Source organism: Rhincodon typus, chromosome 32 (genome assembly GCF_021869965.1).
Source record: "Rhincodon typus isolate 14 chromosome 32, sRhiTyp1.1, whole genome shotgun sequence".
Lineage (NCBI taxonomy): Eukaryota > Metazoa > Chordata > Chondrichthyes > Orectolobiformes > Rhincodontidae > Rhincodon > Rhincodon typus.
This window is the reverse complement of record NC_063363.1, coordinates 16,602,746-16,627,188: the sequence shown is the minus strand read 5'-3', so window position 1 is coordinate 16,627,188 and position 24,443 is coordinate 16,602,746. Positions and strand designations below refer to the sequence as shown.

General features: G+C 38.6%; 1 protein-coding gene across 7 annotated transcripts in view; it reads left to right on the top strand.

Moving 5' to 3' along the window:
* ncam1a (neural cell adhesion molecule 1a) overlaps positions 1-24,216 on the top strand; it is a 489,661-nt gene extending 465,445 nt beyond the window's left edge. For 4 of the 7 annotated variants that reach the window (XM_048615409.1, XM_048615408.1, XM_048615406.1 and 1 more), the window contains 3 exons: positions 10,834-11,041; positions 12,769-12,885; positions 21,415-24,216. In XM_048615409.1, coding sequence (XP_048471366.1) covers positions 10,834-11,041; positions 12,769-12,885; positions 21,415-21,514 — 425 coding nt within the window. In that variant the 3' untranslated portion in view covers positions 21,515-24,216. Of the gene's footprint in view, positions 1-10,830; positions 11,042-12,768; positions 12,890-13,806; positions 14,665-21,414 lie in introns of those variants that run through there. The other 3 variants (XM_048615407.1, XM_048615403.1, XM_048615410.1) reach the window with 3 other exon arrangements.
* Positions 24,217-24,443: the final 227 nt, after the last annotated feature.

Genomic DNA, 24,443 nt, shown 5'->3' with positions numbered 1-24,443 from the left:
TTTTCTGAAGAAGGGTCCCGACCTGAAACGTCAGCTTTCCTGCTCCTCTGATGCTGCCTGACCTGCTGTGTTCCTCCAGCTCCACACTCTGTTATCTCTGACTCCAGCATCGGTAATTCTTACTATCTCTAAGCCAATGCCCAAGGCAGGGTGCTCCCAGCTGGATAAGTAGGCGAGCTGCGCTGGCATACTAAGATTTTGCCGTGCATCTCCCAAAATGAAACAGCACCTACCTAGGGGGTAAGTTTATAACTTGTGCCCTCGACATTTACTGGCTATTCTATGTGTCCAGCCTTTGAAAATTTTGGATGTTTCATTCAATTAAAGTCAATAGACGTGAAAATTTGATGGTTTTGTATAACATGGAGGAAGCGAGAGAGGATGCCTAAATATGGTGGCACCCTCTGAAGATTGTTGAGATTTAAAATGGCCGCAGCTACCCAATCCTGATTGTGGAAGGACAGCATCTTCAAGGGTCGGCAGCAGCTGTAGCCCAGCAACCACGATCGAAGCGGGTGGGAAGGGTGTTCCTCACAGCATTAATCTCCGTGACCCATTTTCCCAACATGAGCCCTGCTGGGTTGCCTAGCTGTGGTTCAGGCCAATGCCCCTTACCCACATTGCTGACTGGAAATCTGAATAGGTGTGGAATTGCAACTTGCTGCCAGCCTCTTACTAGGACAGTGGTCCTGAATGGCATGATGACTGGCAGTGCACGTTTGCAGCTCCTCCCTTCTCAATCCATGATCTGAACCTGCTTTTACCAGCCATCATTGCCTTTATCCTGTTGGCCAAGAAGTAAACTAATTTCTTAAAGTTCTAATTCAGAGCAATGCTATGCATAAAAACATTAATGGGCTAGATCAATTATTCACTGTTTATCAACTTGGTTTTTCTCTTTAGACTCCAACCATATTCCTACAGGCAATTCTGTACTTGCGTTATTTTAATTTGGATTCTTGTTCTTATGAGTTGTCTCCTGCTATTTATGTTACTAAAGTCCAGTTCCTCCATCTCAACAGTATAGGACGCTTAAAGTTTAGGGCTCCAATTCAATACTGGAATAATGGAGCTTTGCTTAGTATTAGGTGCCAGGGCTGATTTATACATTCTTCCCTCAGAATTTGAACACAATAAGGATTGGTGGAAAAGAGATTTCAAGTTCCTGTTTAGTGATGAAGTACAATGCACTAGACATGTGCAGACAATGATGTTTACATGCTCCACACACTCTGTTAATATTGTAAATCACATCAAGTTCACCTAACATTTCAAACAGATCTTGATGAGCAGTTGGCATGCCTGCACAAAGTAGTTGAACACTTTATGATGTTTTTAAAATCAAGGCCTTATACCAATTCTAGATAAATCTTCAGACTCTCTGCTGCTCAACACTTCCCTTCACCCCCATGACTCTGAGCTAGCCTGTACAAGAGATTTGGCTCCAAAGAAATCATGCTGGAGGCTACAACAGGGAACAACCAAACAGAAGGTGAGCTCAGCAAGAATACACCAGAGACAAGACCCTGAGTGGAACGACTTACAATGAGAGGGTCAGTAAGTTTTCAACACAATGAACATAACACATTGTGTGGACGAAGTCAACCAACTTGAATCTTTTACCTCCATTAACATTTGCCTGAAGAAAACTGGCAAACAACCCCCTTCAAGCCAAAAGTTTCGTGGGAGCTGATGCAAATATCCGACTAGTTTTGATTCTAAAAGTAATTTACAAGATTGTTGAAATGGAATACTACCCAATTCATTGCATACAGTAGGTTGTTAATCCCTCACTTTAGTGCACTAACAATACTAACACAGCTAAGGCAGTTTGACCAGAATACCACAAATGTTTTACTTGGTAGATATGAGAGAACAAGCAGTGACAGGTCTACTACTGTATACAGCTCTTAACACTGTAACTTGTCCTTGAGATCACTAAGGTACCCATGGCAGCAGAAGAGACCAAGAACATTCACATTGAGTCAGTCAAGAATTTTCAGTCCGTGTAAGCCTGGCAGGTTCAGCAACATGAGAAGTTACAAAGGGTGATGCTGTGTTGCACTCCCGAGAAGATCTGTTAGTTGGCCCTCCCAGAAAATGCAGCAATCGTATATAAAAGGGCTTATGTGCAAACTGAAATACATGAGAGGCAATGGCATCTCTGCCATGTGCATCATTATGCAGACATGTGAAGTTCAGTTATGTGTAAAGAAAGATGGTACATTCAGGCTTGTCTGAATCTCCCGAAAGATAAATGCGCACAAGATACCAACACAATAAATTAACTCCTATGTTTGCAGGAGTCAAATGCTTCCCCATACTGGATGCCAAACATGGATATCAGTTGTATAGAAACAGGAGCAGTCCATTCACCCTTATCCACCATTCAATTTGATCAGGGCTGATCCTCTATAAGACTGTGAGTTCACAAGAAATAGGATCAAGAGTAGGCAGTACAGCCTGACCCGCCTGCTCTACCATTCAATAAGATATTTGACGCTCCTCACACCTGCTTTGCTGCCCTTTCCCCACAATCTTCCAATCCCCTACTGGTCAAGAATCTATCTCAGTCTTAAATATACACAAGGACTCTACCACAACAGCTCTTTGTGGCAAGGAGTTCCAAAGAGTCACCGCCTCAGAGAGAAGAAATTCCTCCTCATCTCAGTCTTTAGATTGGTATCCCTTAATTCTGACCTGAAGCCCATCATGAATAGAATCTGATTATTCCAACGTAGAGAGTGAAACATTATTTGGGATCATAAAATTCCATTTGTATCTTTTCTTATGTAATTCATCATAGAAACAGAAAATGAACTATTAGAAATAATTTGCTGCAAACCACTGGCAAGTGAACCATTTAGACTAGAAAAATTAAGGTAAAAGTACAGTGATACAACTTTGATGTCTGCTGCAAACATAGTACCAAAATGATCACCTCAGATAAGCTGAGCTGATGGCTGAACCCAACAAGGATGAGTATATTCCACTGGATCTACAGGTCAACAGCATGGACTCTGAGCTGAAAAAATGTGATCCAAGTTGATCTAGTGCAGTCTGGTCAACATAAATGCATCCAGCTTCAATTCGAAACCACTAAGAATCCACATCTGAAGCACTGTGAAAAGTTATCATTGAAATGTAGCCTGATACAATAAAAGGAATGCCAGGCACATTCATATTTTAACCTTACAGAAATGATCTCTGTATCTCCAAAGGTATTTTCAAAGTCAAACAAGTACCTGTGTCCAAAGCCCCCTTCTGAGATGTCTTATTACAACTACACCAAGGACATATGAGCATAGAGTGCAGGAGACTACTACTACATGATGCAGCCTAAGGATTAATAATGACATTGAAAAGTTAAGTGGCATGCCAGAGCTGGAGCACTGTGTAGAACCTCGACAACCGCTGGAAATTCTGTCAGTCTCTTAGTCCAAAATTGCAACTTATGAATGGATCTCTCATATATTAGAGTTGCTCTTTCTCTACACCTTCTCTGTAGCTATAACACTATATACTGCATTGTGTTCTGTTACCCTGATGTATTTGTGTAAGGTATGATTTGTCTGGTTAGCATGCAAAACAATGCTTTTCACTGTCTCCATACATGTGATAATAATAAATCAAATCACCTTGAATGGAAATGACTGCATCTGAATCCCTGATTACTTATCCAAATTTTCAATGGTCAGTTAGATAAAGAGTGCTTCAGGATTAACATGACAAACATTTTGAGCCCCATATTCGATTTGTTCATTGCACCTGAAGAATTCATTTCTGACAATGGCCGCAACATACAGACAGGCCATGTGAACAAGTGACATTTAACCACATTACCCCAGATCAAACAGTCTTGCCAAACAAATGGTCTACACCATTAAATTTTTGTGTCGTTATGTTATACCTCAGAGCTACACCTCTAGATATGGTGCTACCTTTGCTAACGTAGATTGTGGCCAAAAAGCAACAGAGCAATTTGACAAAGCTGCCACCTAGCCACAATCTCTAAGAATCAGTGCATGCTTCTCAACAAACAAGTGGATGGAGATGTCACAAGAACATCATTCAGATTTACCCAACTACAAGATCACTGTCACAGTGTAATATATTGACTTAGAGGTTTTGAAAGTGCACACTAAGCCCAGGTCATACGTGACACATAGCAGTGGCACCAACATCCAGGAGGAAGAGAAGACAGCTAATTGAAGTCTAGAATTAACCAGTTGTGCACAGACAACATGAAAGTACACACCCAGATGATGACAGTGTTATGGGTTAGGGTTACAACAGTCAACAGACGAAAGTGTATGCAGACCAAGCACAGCCGAAGATCAAATCGACACTCCAAAACACTTGCACCATTTAACAAGAGTTCCTAAACTGCTGAAATGATATATGGACTCAGGCTTCTGTACTTGTGTATTTTACAATCTCAATCTCTGTACAACTGATGTCAAGAAATGCTTAAAGAGCATACAATAGTTATCTTTTGGGAGAAAAGAGGGATGTTTTATTATTATCTTTGGAATGATGTCCATTCAAGAGCTCAGCCAGCAAATCAGCCAAGTCACGGATGTTATTACACAACTCTATAGCAATCTAAGCATAGGCTGCATCTGGGGAATACGTGAATTGTATCTGTTAGTTTAACTGTAATCAAACCCGCTTCAAATAAACAGTATCTAGATACCTCATTTAGATATTATATTTAGAGAATTAGAATATTGTCCAGTTTTAGGTAATATTCTTAACCTTTCATCATGAATTTTATTATTTCACAAGAGATGTTAATAGTGGCTCTTATCTGGTCGTTAGTAATCAAAAGGTTTGCGATCTGCTTTGACTAAGGTAACAGCTATAATCTGATTTGACTATGGTTTCTAATCATCCTGAAAAATATCTTGCTTTGCCAACAATAATTATCGTTGCTGTCAAATGATGGCCACCACATGTTATGACTTCCAAGATAAACTAATAGATCAAAGGTGTAGTGATGTTATGGCATTTTCTTTCTTAAAGAAGACCCTCCCTAAATGAAAACAAGTGAACTGTGTATTTATACAAAGTTCTTATACATATATTTATTCTTGCAACAATATTAAAGATGTTATCATTGCTAACCTACCTGAAGACCTCAAAGTAAAAGTTACACTCTGTGTGGAAAAATTATTCTTTACATCTTCCTGACCTTGGCATTATCTAATGCTATATTTCATTACTTTCCATTATCTGATTTATAACATATAATTTTCGCAATTACCTTAGTACAAACATTTTTTAATTCAAAATGAGCTAGAAAATATGAGAAGAATTCACATTTTTACTGTAGTTCCATAGTTTATTTTGAAAGATCAGTAGGCAGAAGTAAACATTGTTGCAATCCTATAATACGTACATGATGTTAGTCATGTCTAAGGACTTCTGTGGAATAATTGGAGGCCAATTCAGGTAGAACTGGCTGAATTCTATGTCTCTCTAATGCGGAAGGAATGAGTCCCATACTGTGGGGTTCTTTTAGAAGTTCAGCCAAGATGAGTAGCATGCTGGGAGGCAGGAGTAGTGTTTGTGACAACTTGATGTTATTTTAGTTTCAGTTTTAAATTTGCATTTTGGTAGGACATATTCTAACATCAGAATCTGTCAGTGAAGTCTTCAGAGTGTTTGTTTTTGAGAATTGCAGCTGATTGTTTCTGAAATTGATGTAATTCAATCAAAGTCCATGAATTCCCTTTCAGCTCTTTGAAGCTCTACCAGAGTCACCTGAGTTATAACTATTTATCCCACTGAATCAATTTGACTGAGACATATTACAGTCCTTGGTGATGAATGTCAATGAATCTAATTTAACTGAGCTTAGTTAAATTGCATTGCATTTAAAACAGAATTGATATAACAGTATTAGACCAAAAGAACGCTCCAGATGTAGAACTGCACAAATTAGTTTTGCTTCTTAATATTTTATCCTTAAAAGAAAGTAATTCTTCTCAGAATTGTCAGCTAAGATGAAGAATTAAGAAATAAAGGTTTTAGAGTTGAAGGAGAGTGTTTGATTTCTTTTGTAAAAAATGACATTTGCTATGTTGGAAAGCTGCTTCAACTGGTATTTGAATGAAAGACATCAAATAGCTAAGTCCATGATTCCTAACAGTCCGGTAGCAGAGATAATAGAGCAGTCAAAGACTGATAAATGTCTGCTGCAGTCTCTGAAAACTTGTTCCTCATTGTCTTAATGTATTGAACTTGAAATCTAGATTCTGTGATTCTGCATTTTCTGTCAAATCAAATTTTGAATATTCACCTCTATTTTCACTAATAAAACTGCTGCAGAATTAAATTTTTGCCTTCAAATGTTTAACCACTACATGTTTCAAAAGACTAGAAAATGCATTCCAAAGATATTTTCAAGCAGAGAAGTATGTCCGGGTACCAAGAAATAAGCTTCATGCTGTCAGAATTAATTTCCACTTTCAAAAATACTGAAATTTACTATTACAAAATATGTTGGGTATATGTCTAATTTAAATTGTTGGCAAATGTTGTACATGTACTTCTCCTTTCATTTCCGCAATAACATCTAACAGAAGCTCTGAGGTTCAATGCAGTAATGGGAAATTTAATGTAATTAATCATTTTGAAAAGTGAGCTTTGTCATAGGATCATTCTTCAGCCTTCAATCCTTCATCTTCATTGCATTTTGCATGATGGCATTTATTTGTAAGAAATATATAACTGAGATTATGGCAGCTAACCTGCAAAGACCTACAGAAGCATTTAATGATTGGCAGCACATGTAGTCTTGTCTACATATGTCTTCAGTCCCACAGCAGTATAATTGCATTTTGGGCAATTAGGGATGAAAAATGATACTATCCAAACAGCAACACCCATATCCCACGAATCAACTAAAAGAAGATTGCAGTACATATCACGTAAGTACACCCACTGTACTTTTTAGGTAAGAGTTCCAGGATTTTGATTCAGAGACAATGGCGGGAACAGTGATATATTTCCAATTCAGGATGATGTGTAACTTCGTTGGTGGTGATGTTCCCACGTACCTAGTTGCTCGTGACCACCTAGGTCATAGAGTTTGTGGTTTTAGAAGATGCTGCCAGAGAAGCTTTGTTACAGCAATGTATCTTGTAGACCAGTGGTTTCCAAACTTTTGAGTAACCTGGCACAGTTCAATGAGGCAAGCAATTCCACAGCACACCCACTTAGTCATAGTCTTAGAGCCATACAGCACTGAAATAGACTCTTCGGTCCAACCAGTTCATGCCAAACATAATCCCCAAACTAAACTAATCCCACCTGCCTGCTCCTGACCCATATCCCTCCAAACCCTTCCTATTCATGTACTTATCCAAATGTCTTCTAAACATTGTAATTGTACCCACATCCACCACTTCCTCATGAAGTTCATTCCACATGCAAACTACACTATGTGTAAAAATAAAATTGCCTCTTGTCTTTTTTAAAATCGCTCTCGTCTCCTTAAGAATGTGTCCCCTAGTCTGGAAATCTCCCATCCTAAGGAAAAGATAACTGCCATTAATTCTATCCAAACTTGTCACTACTTTATAAACTTCTATCAGGTCGCCTCTCAACCTCTTACGCACCAGTGAAAAAAGTCCCGGCCTATCCAGCCTTCCTTTAGAACTCCAATCTTCCATACCTGGCAAAATCCTGATAAGTTTCTTCTGAAACCTCTCCATCTTGATAATATCCTTCCTATAACTGGGCGAGCAGAACTGGACACAGTATTCCAGAAGAGGTCTCACAATGTCCTGTACAGCCTCAACTTCCCAACTCCTATTCTCAAAGAACTGAGCAATGAAGACAAGCGTTCCAAACGTTTTTTTTTTAACCACCCTGTCTATATGTGATGCAAACTTCAAAGAATTATGCACCTGCACCCTAGGGACTTGTTTCATCTGAATTGATTGCTCATTGTCATCAATTTACTTGCATTTACTGTGGCCACGATCTAGCTAGGGCAATTTGCAGCATTGTGCATACAACAAGCTAAAGCACAATCACATGCATTAATATTTCAAAACCTCTGGAAAAAAATATGCAGTCTTTGATTGCAGCACAGGCACATTTTCAAAATCCACTCAACTCAACCAGTTCTAATGATTCATGGCCCTAAAATGTTCACACACTGCACAGAGTTCAGAGGTCTGAATTTCGGAGATGGCATTTCACGTTTGTAACTGTTTATAAATGTATTATTTTTCATTAAATTATTGTACAGATGCATAATTGAAATTTAACAAATCAGAGCAAAATGCAAAGTAAAAGTAAATTTCAATTTACTGGGTTAGTGGGAAACCTGATCCTGATGCTGGTGTGTGCTGAGCTTTTTGATCCCAGGAGAAATGTTGTTCAAGATGGATCACCGTTTGCTAGATGTGTTTTGATTATGTTTGTACAAATTTCATGGCATGCTTGAACTATTCTCGCAGCACGCCAGTTAAAAACCACTCTTGTGGATGGTACTCACTGCAGCCACATTGCACCAGAAATGGAGGGAGTGAATGTTTAATTTGGTGATCAAGAGGACTGCTTTGGTATAAATGATATTAAACTTCGGTGTTGGAGTTGCTGCCCAGACAAATGGAAGGAATTCCATCACAAACCTGACTTTGCCTTGGAATGGACGCGAAGATTTCAGTTGTCAGGCAGTAAGTTGCACAGTGCCAATTTTGACGATCATTCTTAGGATGTGGTTATCACTGGGAAGACCAAATATAGCTGATCCAATCCGCCCTAGAGGAGGTAGTCATGAGTAGTCTTCCTAAGCTACTACAGTCCATGTGACTTGCGTACATGTATAGTGCTCTTAGGAAGGAGTTCCAGAATTTTAACCCATCATCAGTAAAGGAATGGTGATATCGTTCCAAGTCAGGAGGGTGTTTGCACTTGGAGAGGATCTTGCAGATGGCGGTACTTTTGTAGTTACATAATTTATGTGACTGATTCAAATAAATTTGATACTTGGTGAAACTCTGCCACCGTCTTTTCTCTCTGTCTGGAGTTTTGAGACGTTCATTGATGGTCCTTTGAATGTCATGGGGAGGAAGTTTTTGTTGATGTCAAAAAATCAGCATGAATTTTTAAATGGTAGGTCATGTATGATTAATTTTAAGCTTTAAGTAAGCCACTAGCTTGCTGTCTGTATGAACTTTCAATTAATATTTGATAAGTTTGCACAAAAAATTACCAAAAGTAAGGCATTGGAAATAACTTTATGATTACATAACTAATGGGGGGTGGGGCGGGGTACAGATTTAGGAATAAAGAATTAATTCTCCAGTTGGGGGATGTGACATGGTATTTCCCGGGGATCAGTACTGGGCCATCAGCTGACTGGAATGGAAGGGTATGTTTCATGTGGTGCCGTGTATATGGACACTACCTCTGAGCCATGATTTTCCAGGTTCAAGTCCCACTGGCTCCAGAGGTGTGTATTAACATCTATGAACAGTTTAATTAGAAAAATAACTATCCGGATGACATGAATTTGGAAAAGCCAATAATAGCAAAAGTTACAAATGCAAACGACTGACAAAGGGACCTGGCAAAGTGGTGGAATTTACTATGGGCAAGTGTGAGCTCTTTCACTTTGGAGCTCAAACAGATGTATTGAATCCTTAATGCTGAAAGGCCAGGAGTGATGGAGAAACAAATAAATTCAGCTATCTATGTAGAGAAATCACAAAAGTTATTCAAGAATAAAGAAGTAATTAAGACACATCATAGAATGTTGACCCTGTGTGCCTATCTTATCTCTCTATTAAGCGTTGGAATACATGAGTGCAAGTATGAAAATTACCACAATGGCTGTGAAAGGTACAAGCCCAAATACCCAAATGTAAGATGCTTTATTTAATAAACAATAGTTAGGCTTGAGTGTTATGAGTTAGAAGTTGTTAGGCATTATCTGACCAGAAGAAGGTTTCTGACTTTTACTGCAATTTATGTGTTGCCAATTGATGTTTAAATAATGTTACCATTTTGTTTTCTCTTTCTGTCTGGTCTAATTATGCTACACACTACCCACAGCTAAGGTCACAGGCACTAACCTGCTCCCAGACCTCTGCTAGTGACACTTTGTAAGTGGCTGCAAGGAAGTGGGGAGGGTGGCCTTTATTTACTCTTCCCTCACATTCTGATGATCTGAACATGCAGCAAGTGCACTGAACATTGTTAATAATTACACTTAAGTATATGCAGACCCTGTCCTGGAGCCAAACAAAGCTGTGGTCTTCATAATATTACTATTTCATTCCAGCTGTAGCACTGGAAGGTTAAGCCCATGAAAAAGTGTATCCTAATGTGCTTTTTCATAAATTAAGTACTTTTTGTAATGTGGGAAACTCAGTCACTTTACACACCGAAAGACCCTCAATAGCAATGTAGTAATTACCAGATAACCCATTTTAGAAATGATTTGCAACCATTTTGTATGGTATCTTGACAGTCAGAGAAGTCCAAATGTAAAGGAACAATCTGAAAGTTTTCCTCCAAATCCTGCAGAAGGGAGTACATTTGATAATGCTATTGACTAGCTCCCATCAACTAGTTTGCTAACCATCTAAGTTACATGGTAAATTTCTCTTGTAGTCTTTCAAGCATAAACATTTGCTGATCGTTTGTAGCATCCCTGTTCTGGAACCCTGGTGCATATGGCACTGAGAGTTTGAAATCTTGTGTGTTTAGATTGGATTAGATCTAAACTGGTGTTTTGAACATTTTCACATTTAGTAAACTTAGGTCATTTTTGAGTGTTTAATACTTAATTGATTCCCTTTCTTCTAGAAGCTGATCCATCAGATGGTTCAGGTCTGGGGACCGGTGCCATTGTTGGCATTCTCATTGTCGTCTTCCTCATCTTGCTCGTTGCTGTCGATGTCACCTGCTACTTCATTAATAAGTGTGGCCTGCTGATGTGCATTGCTGTTAATTTCTGTGGGCAGCCTGGTCCAGGATCCAAGGGCAAGGACATGGAAGAAGGAAAAGCTGCTTTCTCGTAAGGAATTTAAGCTTTTAATTTTTCAGAAATACAATATGTTAAAGCAGCAAAGTTAGTGTGTTCAGTAATTGTTCCGCCGCTGTACTGACAAGATCTTCTGGTTTTCAAGCCTTTAATTATATGTTTTGCCAGTCGTGGAAATAATTGTGAAACCATGTTGATACATCCAAACTAATGAACCAGCAAAACATTAATTGAAAATCACAGGTCTTCACTGGTTTTGAATTTAGATGAAAAGAAAAATTCGTCCAGTAACTTTAAAAGATCTTGGGGTCCTGTTGTTTTCTTCATAATATTAAAATACCCATCTAAGACTCAATATGCATTACCAGATCATCACTATCTTAATTGTATTATTGTCTAGTCAAGTATTTTGACACACAAATAGTACATGTTTATACCTTCGCTATTTAATAGTCAGGAGCTTTTAATTATTTTAGTACCTAGAAAGTTTATTTCAGTGGAATGGATGCGAAAGGCAAAGAAGATTTCTTGCAATGCTGCTATTTTGATTCCTCATACGTACACCAACAGCCTTCTTTCGTAGAGTACCTTTGTTCCATCTAATTTTTTTTACTGTCTTATTGTTAATTCATGTAGGCATTGCTGGCTGGGCCAGCATTTCTTGCCCAGACCCAGTTGCCCTTGAGAAGCTGGTGGTGACCTGTCTCCTTGAAGCAATTGGTATAGGTAGATGCACGGTGCCACTATGGGAGGGAATTCCAGGATTTTGACCCAGTAACGCTGAAGGAACAGTGAAATACATCAATCTACAATATTCCCTTGGTGTATTTTTTATTAACGGTGCCTTCCACTTAGTGACTAGAACCAATTTGATTTCTGTTTTCAAAACCAATAAAGTTTGTAATTCCACATCAGTGTCCATAATTTGTTCCTCACACTTGATGATGATTCTGTTGTGGTCAAGTTAATTGATAGAATAATGCAAGTTGTTCAGAGACCAGGCAATAAGTTTCAGACATAGAGACTCTCGATGAAGTCATGTCAGAACACTTTAATAAGCAGCAAAAGTAACACTCAACAAATCAAAACAATCGGTAGCCACGTTCAGACGGTTCTAGCTTCCTCATTGCTAGTGGTACAGGTGGCTCTTAATTCATCATCATTTGTCTCTCCCTGCTTCATCTTCAAATCTATGCCACAAACCTCCCCAGGTCTGCTCCTTTTTCTTTTGAAACCAGTGGCTCTTCCTGTGTCACTTGTGCTCTGATCAGTTGATGCATACTTATCACTGTTTAATTGGTCCTGCTAGTTCTTGCATTAATTAATTAATTCATTAAACATAGTCACTTGACCCCATATGTACAAAACATTGTGCTCTTTAATGGAGTCAGTTATTAGCTTCTTTCTAAATGGACATCTGCCAAACTAGCTGACCACTTCACCCATTAATTATAGCTCCAAAATTCATTAATTTTTACATTTCATGCTAAACATGTCCTGCTTTTCATCACACTTTGACTATTGGTACAGTTTGGATACTCATTCCTTTCCTCCCCTTCCTCCTATTCATGTCATCAAGCCTTGAGACGATGTGGTCATGGCTAACCTAGACCATATAAGCAGTATTCTCTCAGTGAAGCCCTCACATCTACAATTCTCTTCCCATCTATCCCATATAAAATGCAATTGGTCAGTAAAACCACGTCAAAATGTGCCCTTACCCACCAAAATGAAAGATGGCATCTTACATTTCTTTACAGAAAAGACGAATCAAAGGAGCCGATTGTGGAGGTACGGACTGAGGAAGAACGAACTCCCAATCATGATGGTGGAAGCCAAACTGAGCCCAATGAAACCACACCATTGACAGAGCCTGAGTAAGTTGCTGTGTGTTTGAGAATGTAGCTGTTTTGTACTGTGATCTCGGCTTGTTCTTTTGCTTTACGTTTTAGTTCATCTGGTCGGTGGATCATTTCTGTTTGCTTTTTAACTCCCGTGAATCCTGTGAGCTACTGTGCAGTGCTAAGTCTAATTTGGCTTGTGTTTTCCTGATGGTGTTTACCCTCCAGAATTATTTTATCATAATGAAAGGACAAAGCCAAAATCAGAAAAGTTAAGATCCGGAAATAATTCACTTATGAGTTATAGCCATCCATGATTTTGAGGAATCACTAACAGCTTGCAAATATAGTTGAAAATGAACTTTGTAAAAATTGAGAGAAATGAAGTAAATTTTCCATTCAACAGATATTAATAAAATACCCACTAACTAATTTTCTCAGTAAAATTCCGACCTCTATCTCCATTCATGATCGGCTATATATGCATGAATATTGGTAGAAGAAAATTTTGTTTTACACTTAGTAAGCAATACTGTGATGTTCTTAACATGGTCATGCACCTACTGTAATTCAAAACTTGAATCTGAAAGTGCTTTACAATTTTGTAAGAAGACACATTGAAACAGTAAAAGTTTTATTGTGAATTTTGATTTGATTTGATTTGATTGAGAGAAGGAAAGGATTCAAGCAACCAACTAACCTTTTGACTTACAACAGGTTGCAATAACTTCAGAATTATTGGAGCTTAAGTCACTTTCTGTCAATTTCTATAACATCCTAGTCATTTATTATACTAGCTAAGGATGATAGCTTTCAAACCCAATATATGGGACTATTTAATGTTACGTGTTGCATACGTGACAGCATGATATAGTTGTTTTGTGTGCTTTTGCTTCTTTCTGTCACTATTGCTATATTGTCTATTCTATCCATTTTCTACTCCTGTTGTCCTCACAGGCATGCAGCAGATACCCAGGCTACTGTCGAAGACATGTTGCCTTCTGTCACCACAGTAACCACTAACTCTGACACTATCACTGAAACTTTTGCCACTGCTCAAAACAGTCCAACGAGTGAAACGACTACACTCACATCCAGTGCTGCACTCCCAGCCTCAACCACACCTGAGCCATCACCAGCTTCAGCTGCCCCACCTCACTCACCCAAGGCAGCTGTAGCATCGCCCACTTCACCTTCCACCAAGTCTCAAGCTGAGACAGTATCCATTGTTGCGCCCCTTGTTGATCTTAGTGATGCCCCAGTCTCTGTTTCTGCAACTCCTCCTTCTGCCCCCGTCTCTGTTTCTTCACCGCCTTCTTCCGCCCCAACCTCCAGTAATCCAGTCTCAAACGTCAATTCCAACCAAGCTTCTGCCCCACCAGTAGCCAGAACAGCAGAGGAGGTGACAAAAGATCCTGCTAATAACAAACCTGGCCCAGTTCCCAGCCCCGGAAACCCAGCCAGCCCCCCGGCTACTTCAGCACAGCAACAATCCAAGCCAGAAGCTCCAACGACTACCAAGAGCCCAGAAATAGAAGCTGCAAAACCTAACCCAGTGAAGAGCCCTGTGGAGCCAACAAATAACTCCACCAGTGTGAAGAACGAGGCTGCTACAGACAGCAGCAAAAAACCCTCCCAGGGTGAGGACTTTCCAGTTGACGGAGGGACCTTCAAGACCTCAGACATTGACCTTGCAAAGGATGTTTTTGCAGCTCTTGGCACTTCTTCTCTTCCCACTATGGCTGGTGGGAAAGCTGCTGACCTTGCTCCTTCCATTGCAGACGCCGCTTTACCATCTGCTCCGGCAAAGGAAGAGTATGGGCATTTTTCACACTAATGCTACTTGCTTGTCACTGTGTCTTTGTTGTGATGCAGCTCTGCTTTCATGTCCTTTCAACTCCTGCATAAAACCTGGTCACTCAGATAAGGCAATTCAAAGGCTACTTTTCTAATAGTATTTTTTAAGGTTGTATCTTGCTTTAACATGCTAGGTGAAAAGTCTAATGTTACTGGACGTTTAGGAATTGCAGATCGTGTGAAGTTAGTTGGATTGTTTCATTAAAGGAAAACTTGGAATTAAAATTTACAAGCCATTTCAATTAAACAACATCTTGTTGCACTTATTTACCTACTTTTTAAAAAAATTCAACATGAATCTTCTTCCAATTGACTTGCAAAATTGTGAATTTAACTGTCTTAAATTGTGCAGGACGAGGAATATCTATATTGGCAGTGTATTTAGTTGATATTTTAAGTGGTTTTGCATTTTAAGTGGTTTTGCAGTTCAAGTGTGCTGGATTGTTGAGATCAATTAACATTACATAACATGATGAGCAGTGATGATTACAGTTTGATGTACAGAGGAGCCAAACATCCTACAGTATTTCAGCCTTCTGAAACAATTGCTTTTTGCAATAGCAGAGAATGAATGTAAATAAGTAGGTGATACCCCAGCAGAATTTACATTTTGCCATGGCCATTGTTCATCTTAGCAGCACCTGCTTCAGCTTTTCTGAATTGTTTTTTAATTGGCCTGTCATCAAAATTTAACCCAGGGTTGAAATTTAAACTGGTCTCTGGAAAGCACAGGCTTCACACTTGCATAACCTGCACACCTGACCGATTTGAGACTGTACAAGGGATTTTCATGTTTTCACACAGGCATTGGGTTCACACTGCATTTTGTGAGTTGCGATGAGGTGCATACGGTAAGTGAAGGTGGGCTGGTTAGGAGTTATGCCTCGGTTCCCCAGCACTTCAGCCCAGCTCTCAACATTGTTTAAATCTCCACTAAACCTCACTCCCCACCCACGCCTGTGCCATATTTCCCATGCCATCTGTGTGCCCTGACATTCCCCATACTAGCTTCATGCACAAAGTACAGTTCTCAGGAGCCATGCCACAGCTATGGAAATTATTTTAATATCATTGAAAAGCCATTCAACTACTTCAGAAAACAACGAGTGAGGCTCACTAGTATTGATGCTCCCCGCTCTCTAATAAAAATCTTGTCCTGTGGCATCACAACTGTTTTGATTTGGAAATGAATTGCTCCCTATTATTATCAGAGAATCCAGTGCTGTATTTCTTTGTGAGATACTGAATTTTTCCATGATCGAAAAAACAGAATGCCTGTTTTTAAGATCTCCCCACTCCTGAGACAGCAGAAGTCCAATAACCAGAAAATACAAGTTAAGTCTTTTTATCTGATTAAAAATACATCTCATGCTTTGTGACCCTGACTTGCTGATGTGCATGGCAATTGTTGTTCCCCAAATGTAGCTACTAAATAGTACTGTAGTGTGACTGCACTACTTTCTTTAAATGTTCTCATAAACTGTGCTGACCCAAAGCTGCACTAAAATAAGGAGTAGTCTCTGTGTCTGAGGCTTAAAGCAAAGACTTTAGGATCTTCATGAGCAGCATAAACTAATAATAGATTTTTTTTATTCATTCATGGGATGGGGTGTCAATGGTTAGGCTAGCATTTATTGCCCATCCCAGAGGGCAGTTAAGAGTCAACCATATTGCTGTGGGGTCTGGAGTCACATGTAGTCCAGACCAGATAAAGATGACAGTTTCCTTCCTTAAAGGACATTAGTGAGCCAGGTAGGTTTTTTCCAACAATTAGAGTCATTGAGCTCTACAGCATGGAAACAGACCCTTCGGTCCAACTCGTCCATGCCGACCAGATATCGTAAATAAATATCTAGTTCCATTTGTTAGCATTTGGCCCATATCCCTCTAAACTATTCTTCTTCATGTACCCATCCAATTCCCTCTTAAATGTTGTAATTGTAACAGCCTCCCCCACTTTCTCTGGCTGCTCAATCCATACACGGACCACCCTCTGCATGAAAAAGTTGCCCCTTAGGTCCCTTTTAAATCTTTCCGCTCTCATCTTAAACCTATGCCCTCTAGTTTTGGACTCCCATACCCCAGAAAAAAGTCCTTGTCTATTCACCCTGTCCATGCTTCTCATGATTTTATAAATCTCTGTAAGGTCACCCCTCAGCCTCCGATGCTCCAGGGAAGATAGCCCCAGCCTATTCAGCCTCTCCCTATAGCTCAACCCCATCAACCCTGGCAACATCCTTCTAAATTTTTCTGAGCCCTTTCAAGTTTCACAATATCCTTCCTATAGCAGGGAGACTAGACTTGCATGCAGTATTCCAAAAGTGGCCTAACCAATGACCTGTACAGCCTCAACATGACCCTCCCAACTCCTATGCTCAATGCACTGACCAATAAAGGATTGACAATAGATTCATGGTCATCATTAGATTCCAGATTTTTTAGTGAATTCAAATTGAACCATCTGCCATGGCAGGATTTGAACCCAGGTCCTCAGAACGTTACCTTTGTCTCTGCATTAACAGTTCAGCAACAATACCATTAAGCCACTGCCACTCCCAAATTTACTATCCTTACTTTTTATCTTGACAGTCACTAATGTCTAGGTTTCTGGAAACTATGCAAGGATGTTAATCTTTTAGTTTTGCAGAAAATTTCTCCCAAGCCCTAAAATATTCGCAATGACTCATAACCCATTCATCAAGAATACAAGAGTTGCATTTATATAATTTTGTTTAGTAAAGTTCTGTAGCCAACTGAATACTTTTGAAGTGTGATCTCCGTCGTAATAGAGGCTGCTACTTTTTCTATATGTGCACATAGCATGGTCTCACAGGCTGCACTAAGATAAATGAACAGGTCATCTATTTCAGCGATGGTTGAATGATAAGGCTCTAGAGAAAGGACTACCCTGTACTTACTCTCCTGATGCGATGTGCTGCCTGAAATGCAAGTGTTAGATTTTGTGCTTGTACCTCGTGTGGAGCTTGAATCTTATATTTCAGAGACATAGCTAACACAGAATCAGTGAGAGGTACATGAGAATGATCCAGGATACTTGACCAAGGGTGATTGTTCCCGCCCCTCTCCTCAAACACATCCTTTATCATCAAGGAGGGCTTAGCCATCAGGCCACAACTTGCTTTATCACTGCAGCCAAGGTTAGGGAGCATGTGTAGCTAAGCCTTCCAACATGTCAGTGTTCTACATATTTATTAGAAGGGCACAGACCAATGTCAAAATGTACAATTCAGTGTTATAACCAGCCATGAAACCCAGGTGCTGCAACAGTCTTGTCAATTGAATGCTATGTGACTTCCACTTTCACTGGCAAATGTTCTTTTGAAATGCACATTCAGCTCAGTTTCTGACTGAAATCAGGTTCTGAAATCAGCATTTCAAAATGCTTTCAGATCCACTATTTCGTTAGGACTTTAGAATCTGTTGATTTTCAGACCAATAAAGTGTGATGAATTCAAACTTGGAGGTATTGTAATCAGCTCCAAATTAGTTAGGTAGACTAGTTCTTCAATTATATTGAACCACTACTGAGCTTGTTTCGAAAATCAGTGTTTCACTTGAAACCTCCCTCAGGTTTATTGGATTTTTCTTAATGATGACCAAGTTTCATGCATGAGATTTTTTTTAATTTGCATGTTTTTTATTTATACTGAGGGAGATTTCTGCTGGGTGTGGGGGATGTAGTCTCTGTTTCTTTAAAGATTTAGCTAATTTGTTTCTATTTAATGATGGCCAGTTATTGTAATAATTTTATGTTCTTTCAGAATTTCATTTTGTACATGCAAGGACTGTGCAGTAAACTAATCTTTTAAAGTGAAACTAAGTATTGAATTTAGGTCATTGTAAACACTGATATATGATAAGATATATGAAAGATTCTACGTCTTTCCATTAATGCTCTGTGGTGTATTCCAGTATTTCCTTTTTGTGTTGGGCATAGTTAAAGCAGAAGTTAATTTGTGGTTGAGATTTGTAATCAACACCACATTATTCCTTGAATTATTCTTCCCTTCAATATAATTGTCTTATTGTTGTCATAATAATGGTCTGTTATTTAAAAGAATGATTCTTTCCCAGCAGCAGAAGCCCTTTTTACAAAACAAAATCAAACATGTGAAATTAAGACACATTGTGCCAGTATTTTAGGCATTCATTGAATTTGTTAATTATGGCTTAATGCTTATTGAAGGAAGACTTGGATAAACTAGTTATAGAATATAACCAGTTGGAGTGCTGCCCTGAATTCATGGGTGCCAAAATCACCACTGCTTCCATAGCCAGTCTAACTACTCTCCAAAAACATGTGGAACCACAGTTGATGAGGTAGAGGGACCTAAATTGGTGTTTTGTGTCAGGTATAGATGAACCTGGAAGAATTTTCTTTCCACCAAAACTCGAGTGAGATGGGCAGGATTTTGTTCTGCTTACATATTTCAGTCTAAAGTTTCCCAGGAGATTTTTTGTTATTATTTACCAGAAGGTTCAATTGAAAGAAGTTTTATAAAACAAGTCAAACACAGCCAAGTCTGACCATCCCTTCAACCAACACACCACTTGTCCATCTGCTCACTTCCTGCCAAGGCTCGCATGTTATTACTTAAGTAACATCATCACTTCATTATAGTTGAGTGAAATCATTACAGCATTACTTAAGTGAAATCTTCAGGCCAGATGCAACTGTAATCCAGTATCCAGGATCTTGAGAAAGAGAAGAGGCAAGAAAAATGGTCTGCTTGTTATCCATGGATGAACACTTTTGTTCACTTATTAAACAGTGACTTGGGACTTTAATCAGTTAAAATTTGTTCACCAAACTCGATATAAGCTTCCTGTGTGTTCTCCCATTGTCACGTTTTGGTCAGCCTTAAAACTGTTCAATTGTCACACGTTTACAGAAGAAATCTACAGTCGCCTTAGTTAAGTGAAATAACCAGCTAGAGCCACCACAATTTGATGTCTCCTTAGTGTGCTTCCCTCTGGTAATGGAAAGAACCATTGATGTCCCTCTCCCTTAGAAATAGGCAACTGGTTATTTAGCTAGCATTATGTTCTAATCAAAAGTGTGGGACAGGGTAGGAAGGTAGCCCTCCATGAACTGCCACAGCCACACACGAGTATTTTTTTTAAAAATGGTTCTTGGGAAGTCAGCATTTATTGACTATCGTAATCGTGCTTGAAGAAGTGATGGTGATGAGCCTTACCTATAATTCACTGGTACTTCATTCAAATGCTCCTTTGTAGGTGAAAACCTTAACAGTGAATATTAGCAGATTGAGGAACAAAAGACAACATAACTGCTAAGAACATGACAATCCCCATTTGACAATGTAACAGCCCTTACCAGATTGTGATTAGGAACATAAATCTGAGTGACCCCGTAAACAGTAGCTTTCTCAACATTGCTCTAACTGAGTTCAGCTAATTTATCTGATATTAAGGACTAAATGTGTAACTTTATTTCTCTGTGCAGGGCCCACTTCCACGACCAAATGAGAGCCAAATGTTAAAGCACACTGTCGTGTTACTGTATGACCTGGGTTCTTGTCCAAAACAGCCATAATTGGCCTTCACAATATGTTTATCATATTATCTACAAACATCCTACATAAATTCTTAAAAAAGGTCCCTTTGTCATCTTGGAGATAGTAGGAACTGCAGATGCTGGAGAATCCGAGACAACAAGGTGCAAGGCTGGATGAACACAGCAGGCCCTTTGTCATCTTGTTTGCTACCTTCACCCAAATACTTATCACTTTTTTTGTGTTAAGGTATTTTTCCTAATTACAAGCCTGAATGAAAAGTCCAAATGAACTGTAACAAGAAAAAGTGATTTGACTGGGAATGTTGTCCTAGAGAGAGACTACATTTACTTATATGTAGGTGTGATCGGAATGTCTCTGTCCTAGGCTTCATTTATCTAGCTAATGATGCCCTACAGAAAGATTGCTTTGGTGCACACCCTTGACACTGTATAATGAAGCAGCTCTGCAATTCAATTGTATTGACTGGCATTTGTTACTTTCCGTGTTTTTCTTTTTACTGAGTTGGTGGTTTCTGTAATTATACTTCTTCCTCGAAGTCAAGTTTTATGCTGCTTTCCTGTTTTAAGCATGCTTGATGTTTAAATAGTAAGTGTTTAGAAACAAGGGATATCTTCGGTATGATGCTGTAATGTATTTTATTCTTGTTTCTTTTCATTTCTCATTTTTTTCATAACAGCTTTTTTTTTAACATTTGGTATTGTGACAATTTGTCAAAAAGTAATGCAGAAGGCTTATTTTAAAAATGTAATAAAATTCTCTCCTCCGATTCTTTGACTATCCTTTTCCAGCAGCATGTGAAAATTGAAGATACGCCAAAGTAGTGAGTTGTGGTGATACCTTGCTGGCTCCCTTTATTGATGTGTTGCAAATGTGCAGACAAAGAGCTAATTTATTGTTTGGTGACAGCAAAAGTAGCTTGTGAGCAGAGTATTTGGAACAATACCTCTGTGAGAAATTGTATTTAGTATAAAATATGGATGACATGTACAATCTTGTATACTTCATAATATATTTCCTTGTTAAGGAACAGTTATTGTGTCATGAAATGATTCAGATGCTTTCACATACTGCTGTACTTTTTTGTTTCCTAATCTTTTTATTGCCTGCACCTTATTAATTTATGTTCCACTTGCTTTCTACTTGACAGGAAGGTCCCATTAGAGGACAAGCCCAAACAAGAGGGGACAGAAGTAAAGACGGTTCCTAATGAAGCCTCACAAACAAATGAGAATGAAAGCAAAGCATGATCAAAAAAAAAACACAGAAACCGGTTTCCCTTCAGTGTCTCTTTTATTATTTTTGAACATGTTTTCCTGTTTGTAGGTTTCAGCTGAGAAGGGGATCAATTGTGGCACACTTGCTTTTTCTAAAATTCCTTGATTAGAGGGTTGACCACGTAATTGAAATTGGTACTTGTTGGAAACAAAACAACCTGGGATATTTTAATTGTAGTTGCCATTTTTCACTGCGCTTAGCAACAATTGTGATTTTTAGATAACGTGTGCATTCTTCAGTTAGAAAGCACTGAGATACTCCTTCCGTTTCTCCCTCTGTTAGTAGAATGAACAGTTGAAACAAAAGAGAGAGTTTTCGGTACATACCTGTAGAAATGGCCACAACTGATTTTTATCTTCTTACTTTTTTCAAAGTTAAAAATTATACTGATTAAAACACAGCTTTATAAATTACCATTGTAAGGCTAGAAACGTGATTGCTTCACCGTTCATACAAGTACATTATGTGCACAAAGCATTGCTATCTTAACCTGTTTATAATTTTTTTATTTGCAAGTTTTGATCCTGAGTTAGGTGTTCACTAAACAGAAGGTTTGTAAATTTGCATATGTGAAGTATATTTCAATTTGCAGTATTCAATTTTAAGAAATGAATATTAATTTTTGCCAACTTTTATTTTCAGTGTTTATTGGTTTAAGACTGCAAACCATAATTGTTTAACCTTTACATGTTATAATTGTGTGTAAATGTAACAGGCTTTGTTTTGTTTTATTTCAAAGCTTGTTTAAAATGTCCATAGTTTAGCTTGTTTGCTTTTGCCACTTTTATTTTGAATGGAAGTGTTTACATTGCTTTTCCTTGTTACTCTTCGGTTAGAATATGCATTGATTATTTGATCTACCAGAAAGACCTTGTTATATCATATGCTTACACACCATATTAAGACCAGTTTTCTCCATTAAAGTCTGATATTCATTTATGTTAATTGTTCCTTGCTTGTTTCCACAGCAAAACGCCTTCCATTCTTGCAGCTATGAAAGGAATTATGTAGCGCATTTCTGTTTCTGAAGCAATGTTTCAACTTTTTAGACTGCAAGCTTGTGCACTGTGAATGCGTGAATATTATAGTGTGTTTTTGTCATAGTATTTCAAAGAAATTCAGCATAGCTTGGTTGTGAAAGGTGTAGCAGGTAGTTCTGAAGATTGTGTGGGAAAATGCCATCACTGTGGTGGGGGGGGAATTAAAAAGAATATAAGGGGAGGCAGACATTTTTGGGCATGAATTCCATGTGTTCTAAGTTTTATTGCCTGTAATGTTTAACAATGATGGTAAGACTGGGAGCAGTCCCCATTAGCACAATCGAATGGGGCTTTATTATTTCATGTACTTTTATTTTGTGTGCAGTCTCAGTCCAGTAATGATCGCATTGCTAATTTGTAAGTTCAAACTGTGAAATACTGGTCTTGTCATTTGCTTCAAGTGTTTGCATATATTCAACGTTAGGGATGACACTGGAGGCACTTCTCAAGTCACCCATTTAATAATTAAGGTGTGCCCTATGTACCAATGTGACTTGCTATACCAGATCATTTTTGGGCATGTTTACTACAATGGCATCACAGCAAAAACAAATGGCATTTTTATTCCAAAGCTGCCTTATATTAAGCCCTATCCTAATACAATTACCCAGCGATACGTAAACCTGTTACTTGCTGTAATATTTGTGCTGGCATTAAAAATGGGACAAAGTTTACACGGATCATTGCAGTGATCTCGTAGAAAGTGAATGTTTGTTGTCTTACTGTGCCATCTACCACATCTTTAGTGAAAGGTAACTTAATGTAATTAAAAGGGCAGAGGATTTTCTCCTGTGTTGATTGTAGTAAAATTATAAATGCATTTATTAAAAAAAAAATACATTTACCCATTTGCTTCAAATGGCCAGTAGAGGAAATCATCCCCTTGATTCAAAACATATGACTCTACCACCTAGAAGGACAAGGACAGCAGATTAATGGCAACATTGCCACTTGCAAGTTCCCCTTCAAGCCACTCACTGTCCTGATTTGGAATTATTGTTATCACTTCACTGTCTCTGGGTCAAAATTCTGGATCACTCTCTCTGATAGCTGTGTAGGTGTACCTGACTAGATGGACTGCAGCATTAAAGAAGGTGACTCACCACCCTCTTCTCATGGGTAGTTAGAAATGCGTAACAAATGTAGGCCTTGCCAGCGACACCCGCATCTTGAAATTATTCTTAAAGATTCCTTTTCAGAATTTCAAACATGGTTCACATCATAAGTACATTGGCCAAGGTTTTAAACTTCTGGAATCAGCTGTGAGTTCCTTGCCTAGTCACATCAATGGGCAGAAAATCAGGGGCTATTTAGCACTGAAGAGGAAAAGCCTAGCCCTTGTGCCTTGACTGAATAAGGGGTCAAATATAAAATAGCCTTATGACTTTCTTGTGTAAATGCAAAAGGCCAGAATTCATCTCATGTACCCTACAAAGATTAAAAACTCCAACCTCCACTGTCAGCCCTAATTAGAATACCCTGCATTTAGAGCCTTCTCTCCTGTTACAGAACTTTTTATTGAGTGAAGATTAAACCACCTTTCCACTATCACTGGTGTAAATACTGACTACTAACCGAGATTTTTGAATTTGCATTATGTCAGATACTTGTGTTCAATAAAAATTACAAAACAAGATGATGATTGCCGTGTCCATGTGTTAAGCAAACCGTTTGATCTATAATTAGGAAGCTAATAGTAGCACCATGACCACCTTAGCTTGCATCTACCAATTCAGGGAAAAAAAATTGAGAGAAATCCCTGGCCTATATGATTCAGCTGCTCTCCACATAAAATAACCAACTTGCTGGAAACGCTGAAAACAAAACAATAAATAACTGAAACCTGTAATAAAATGGGATT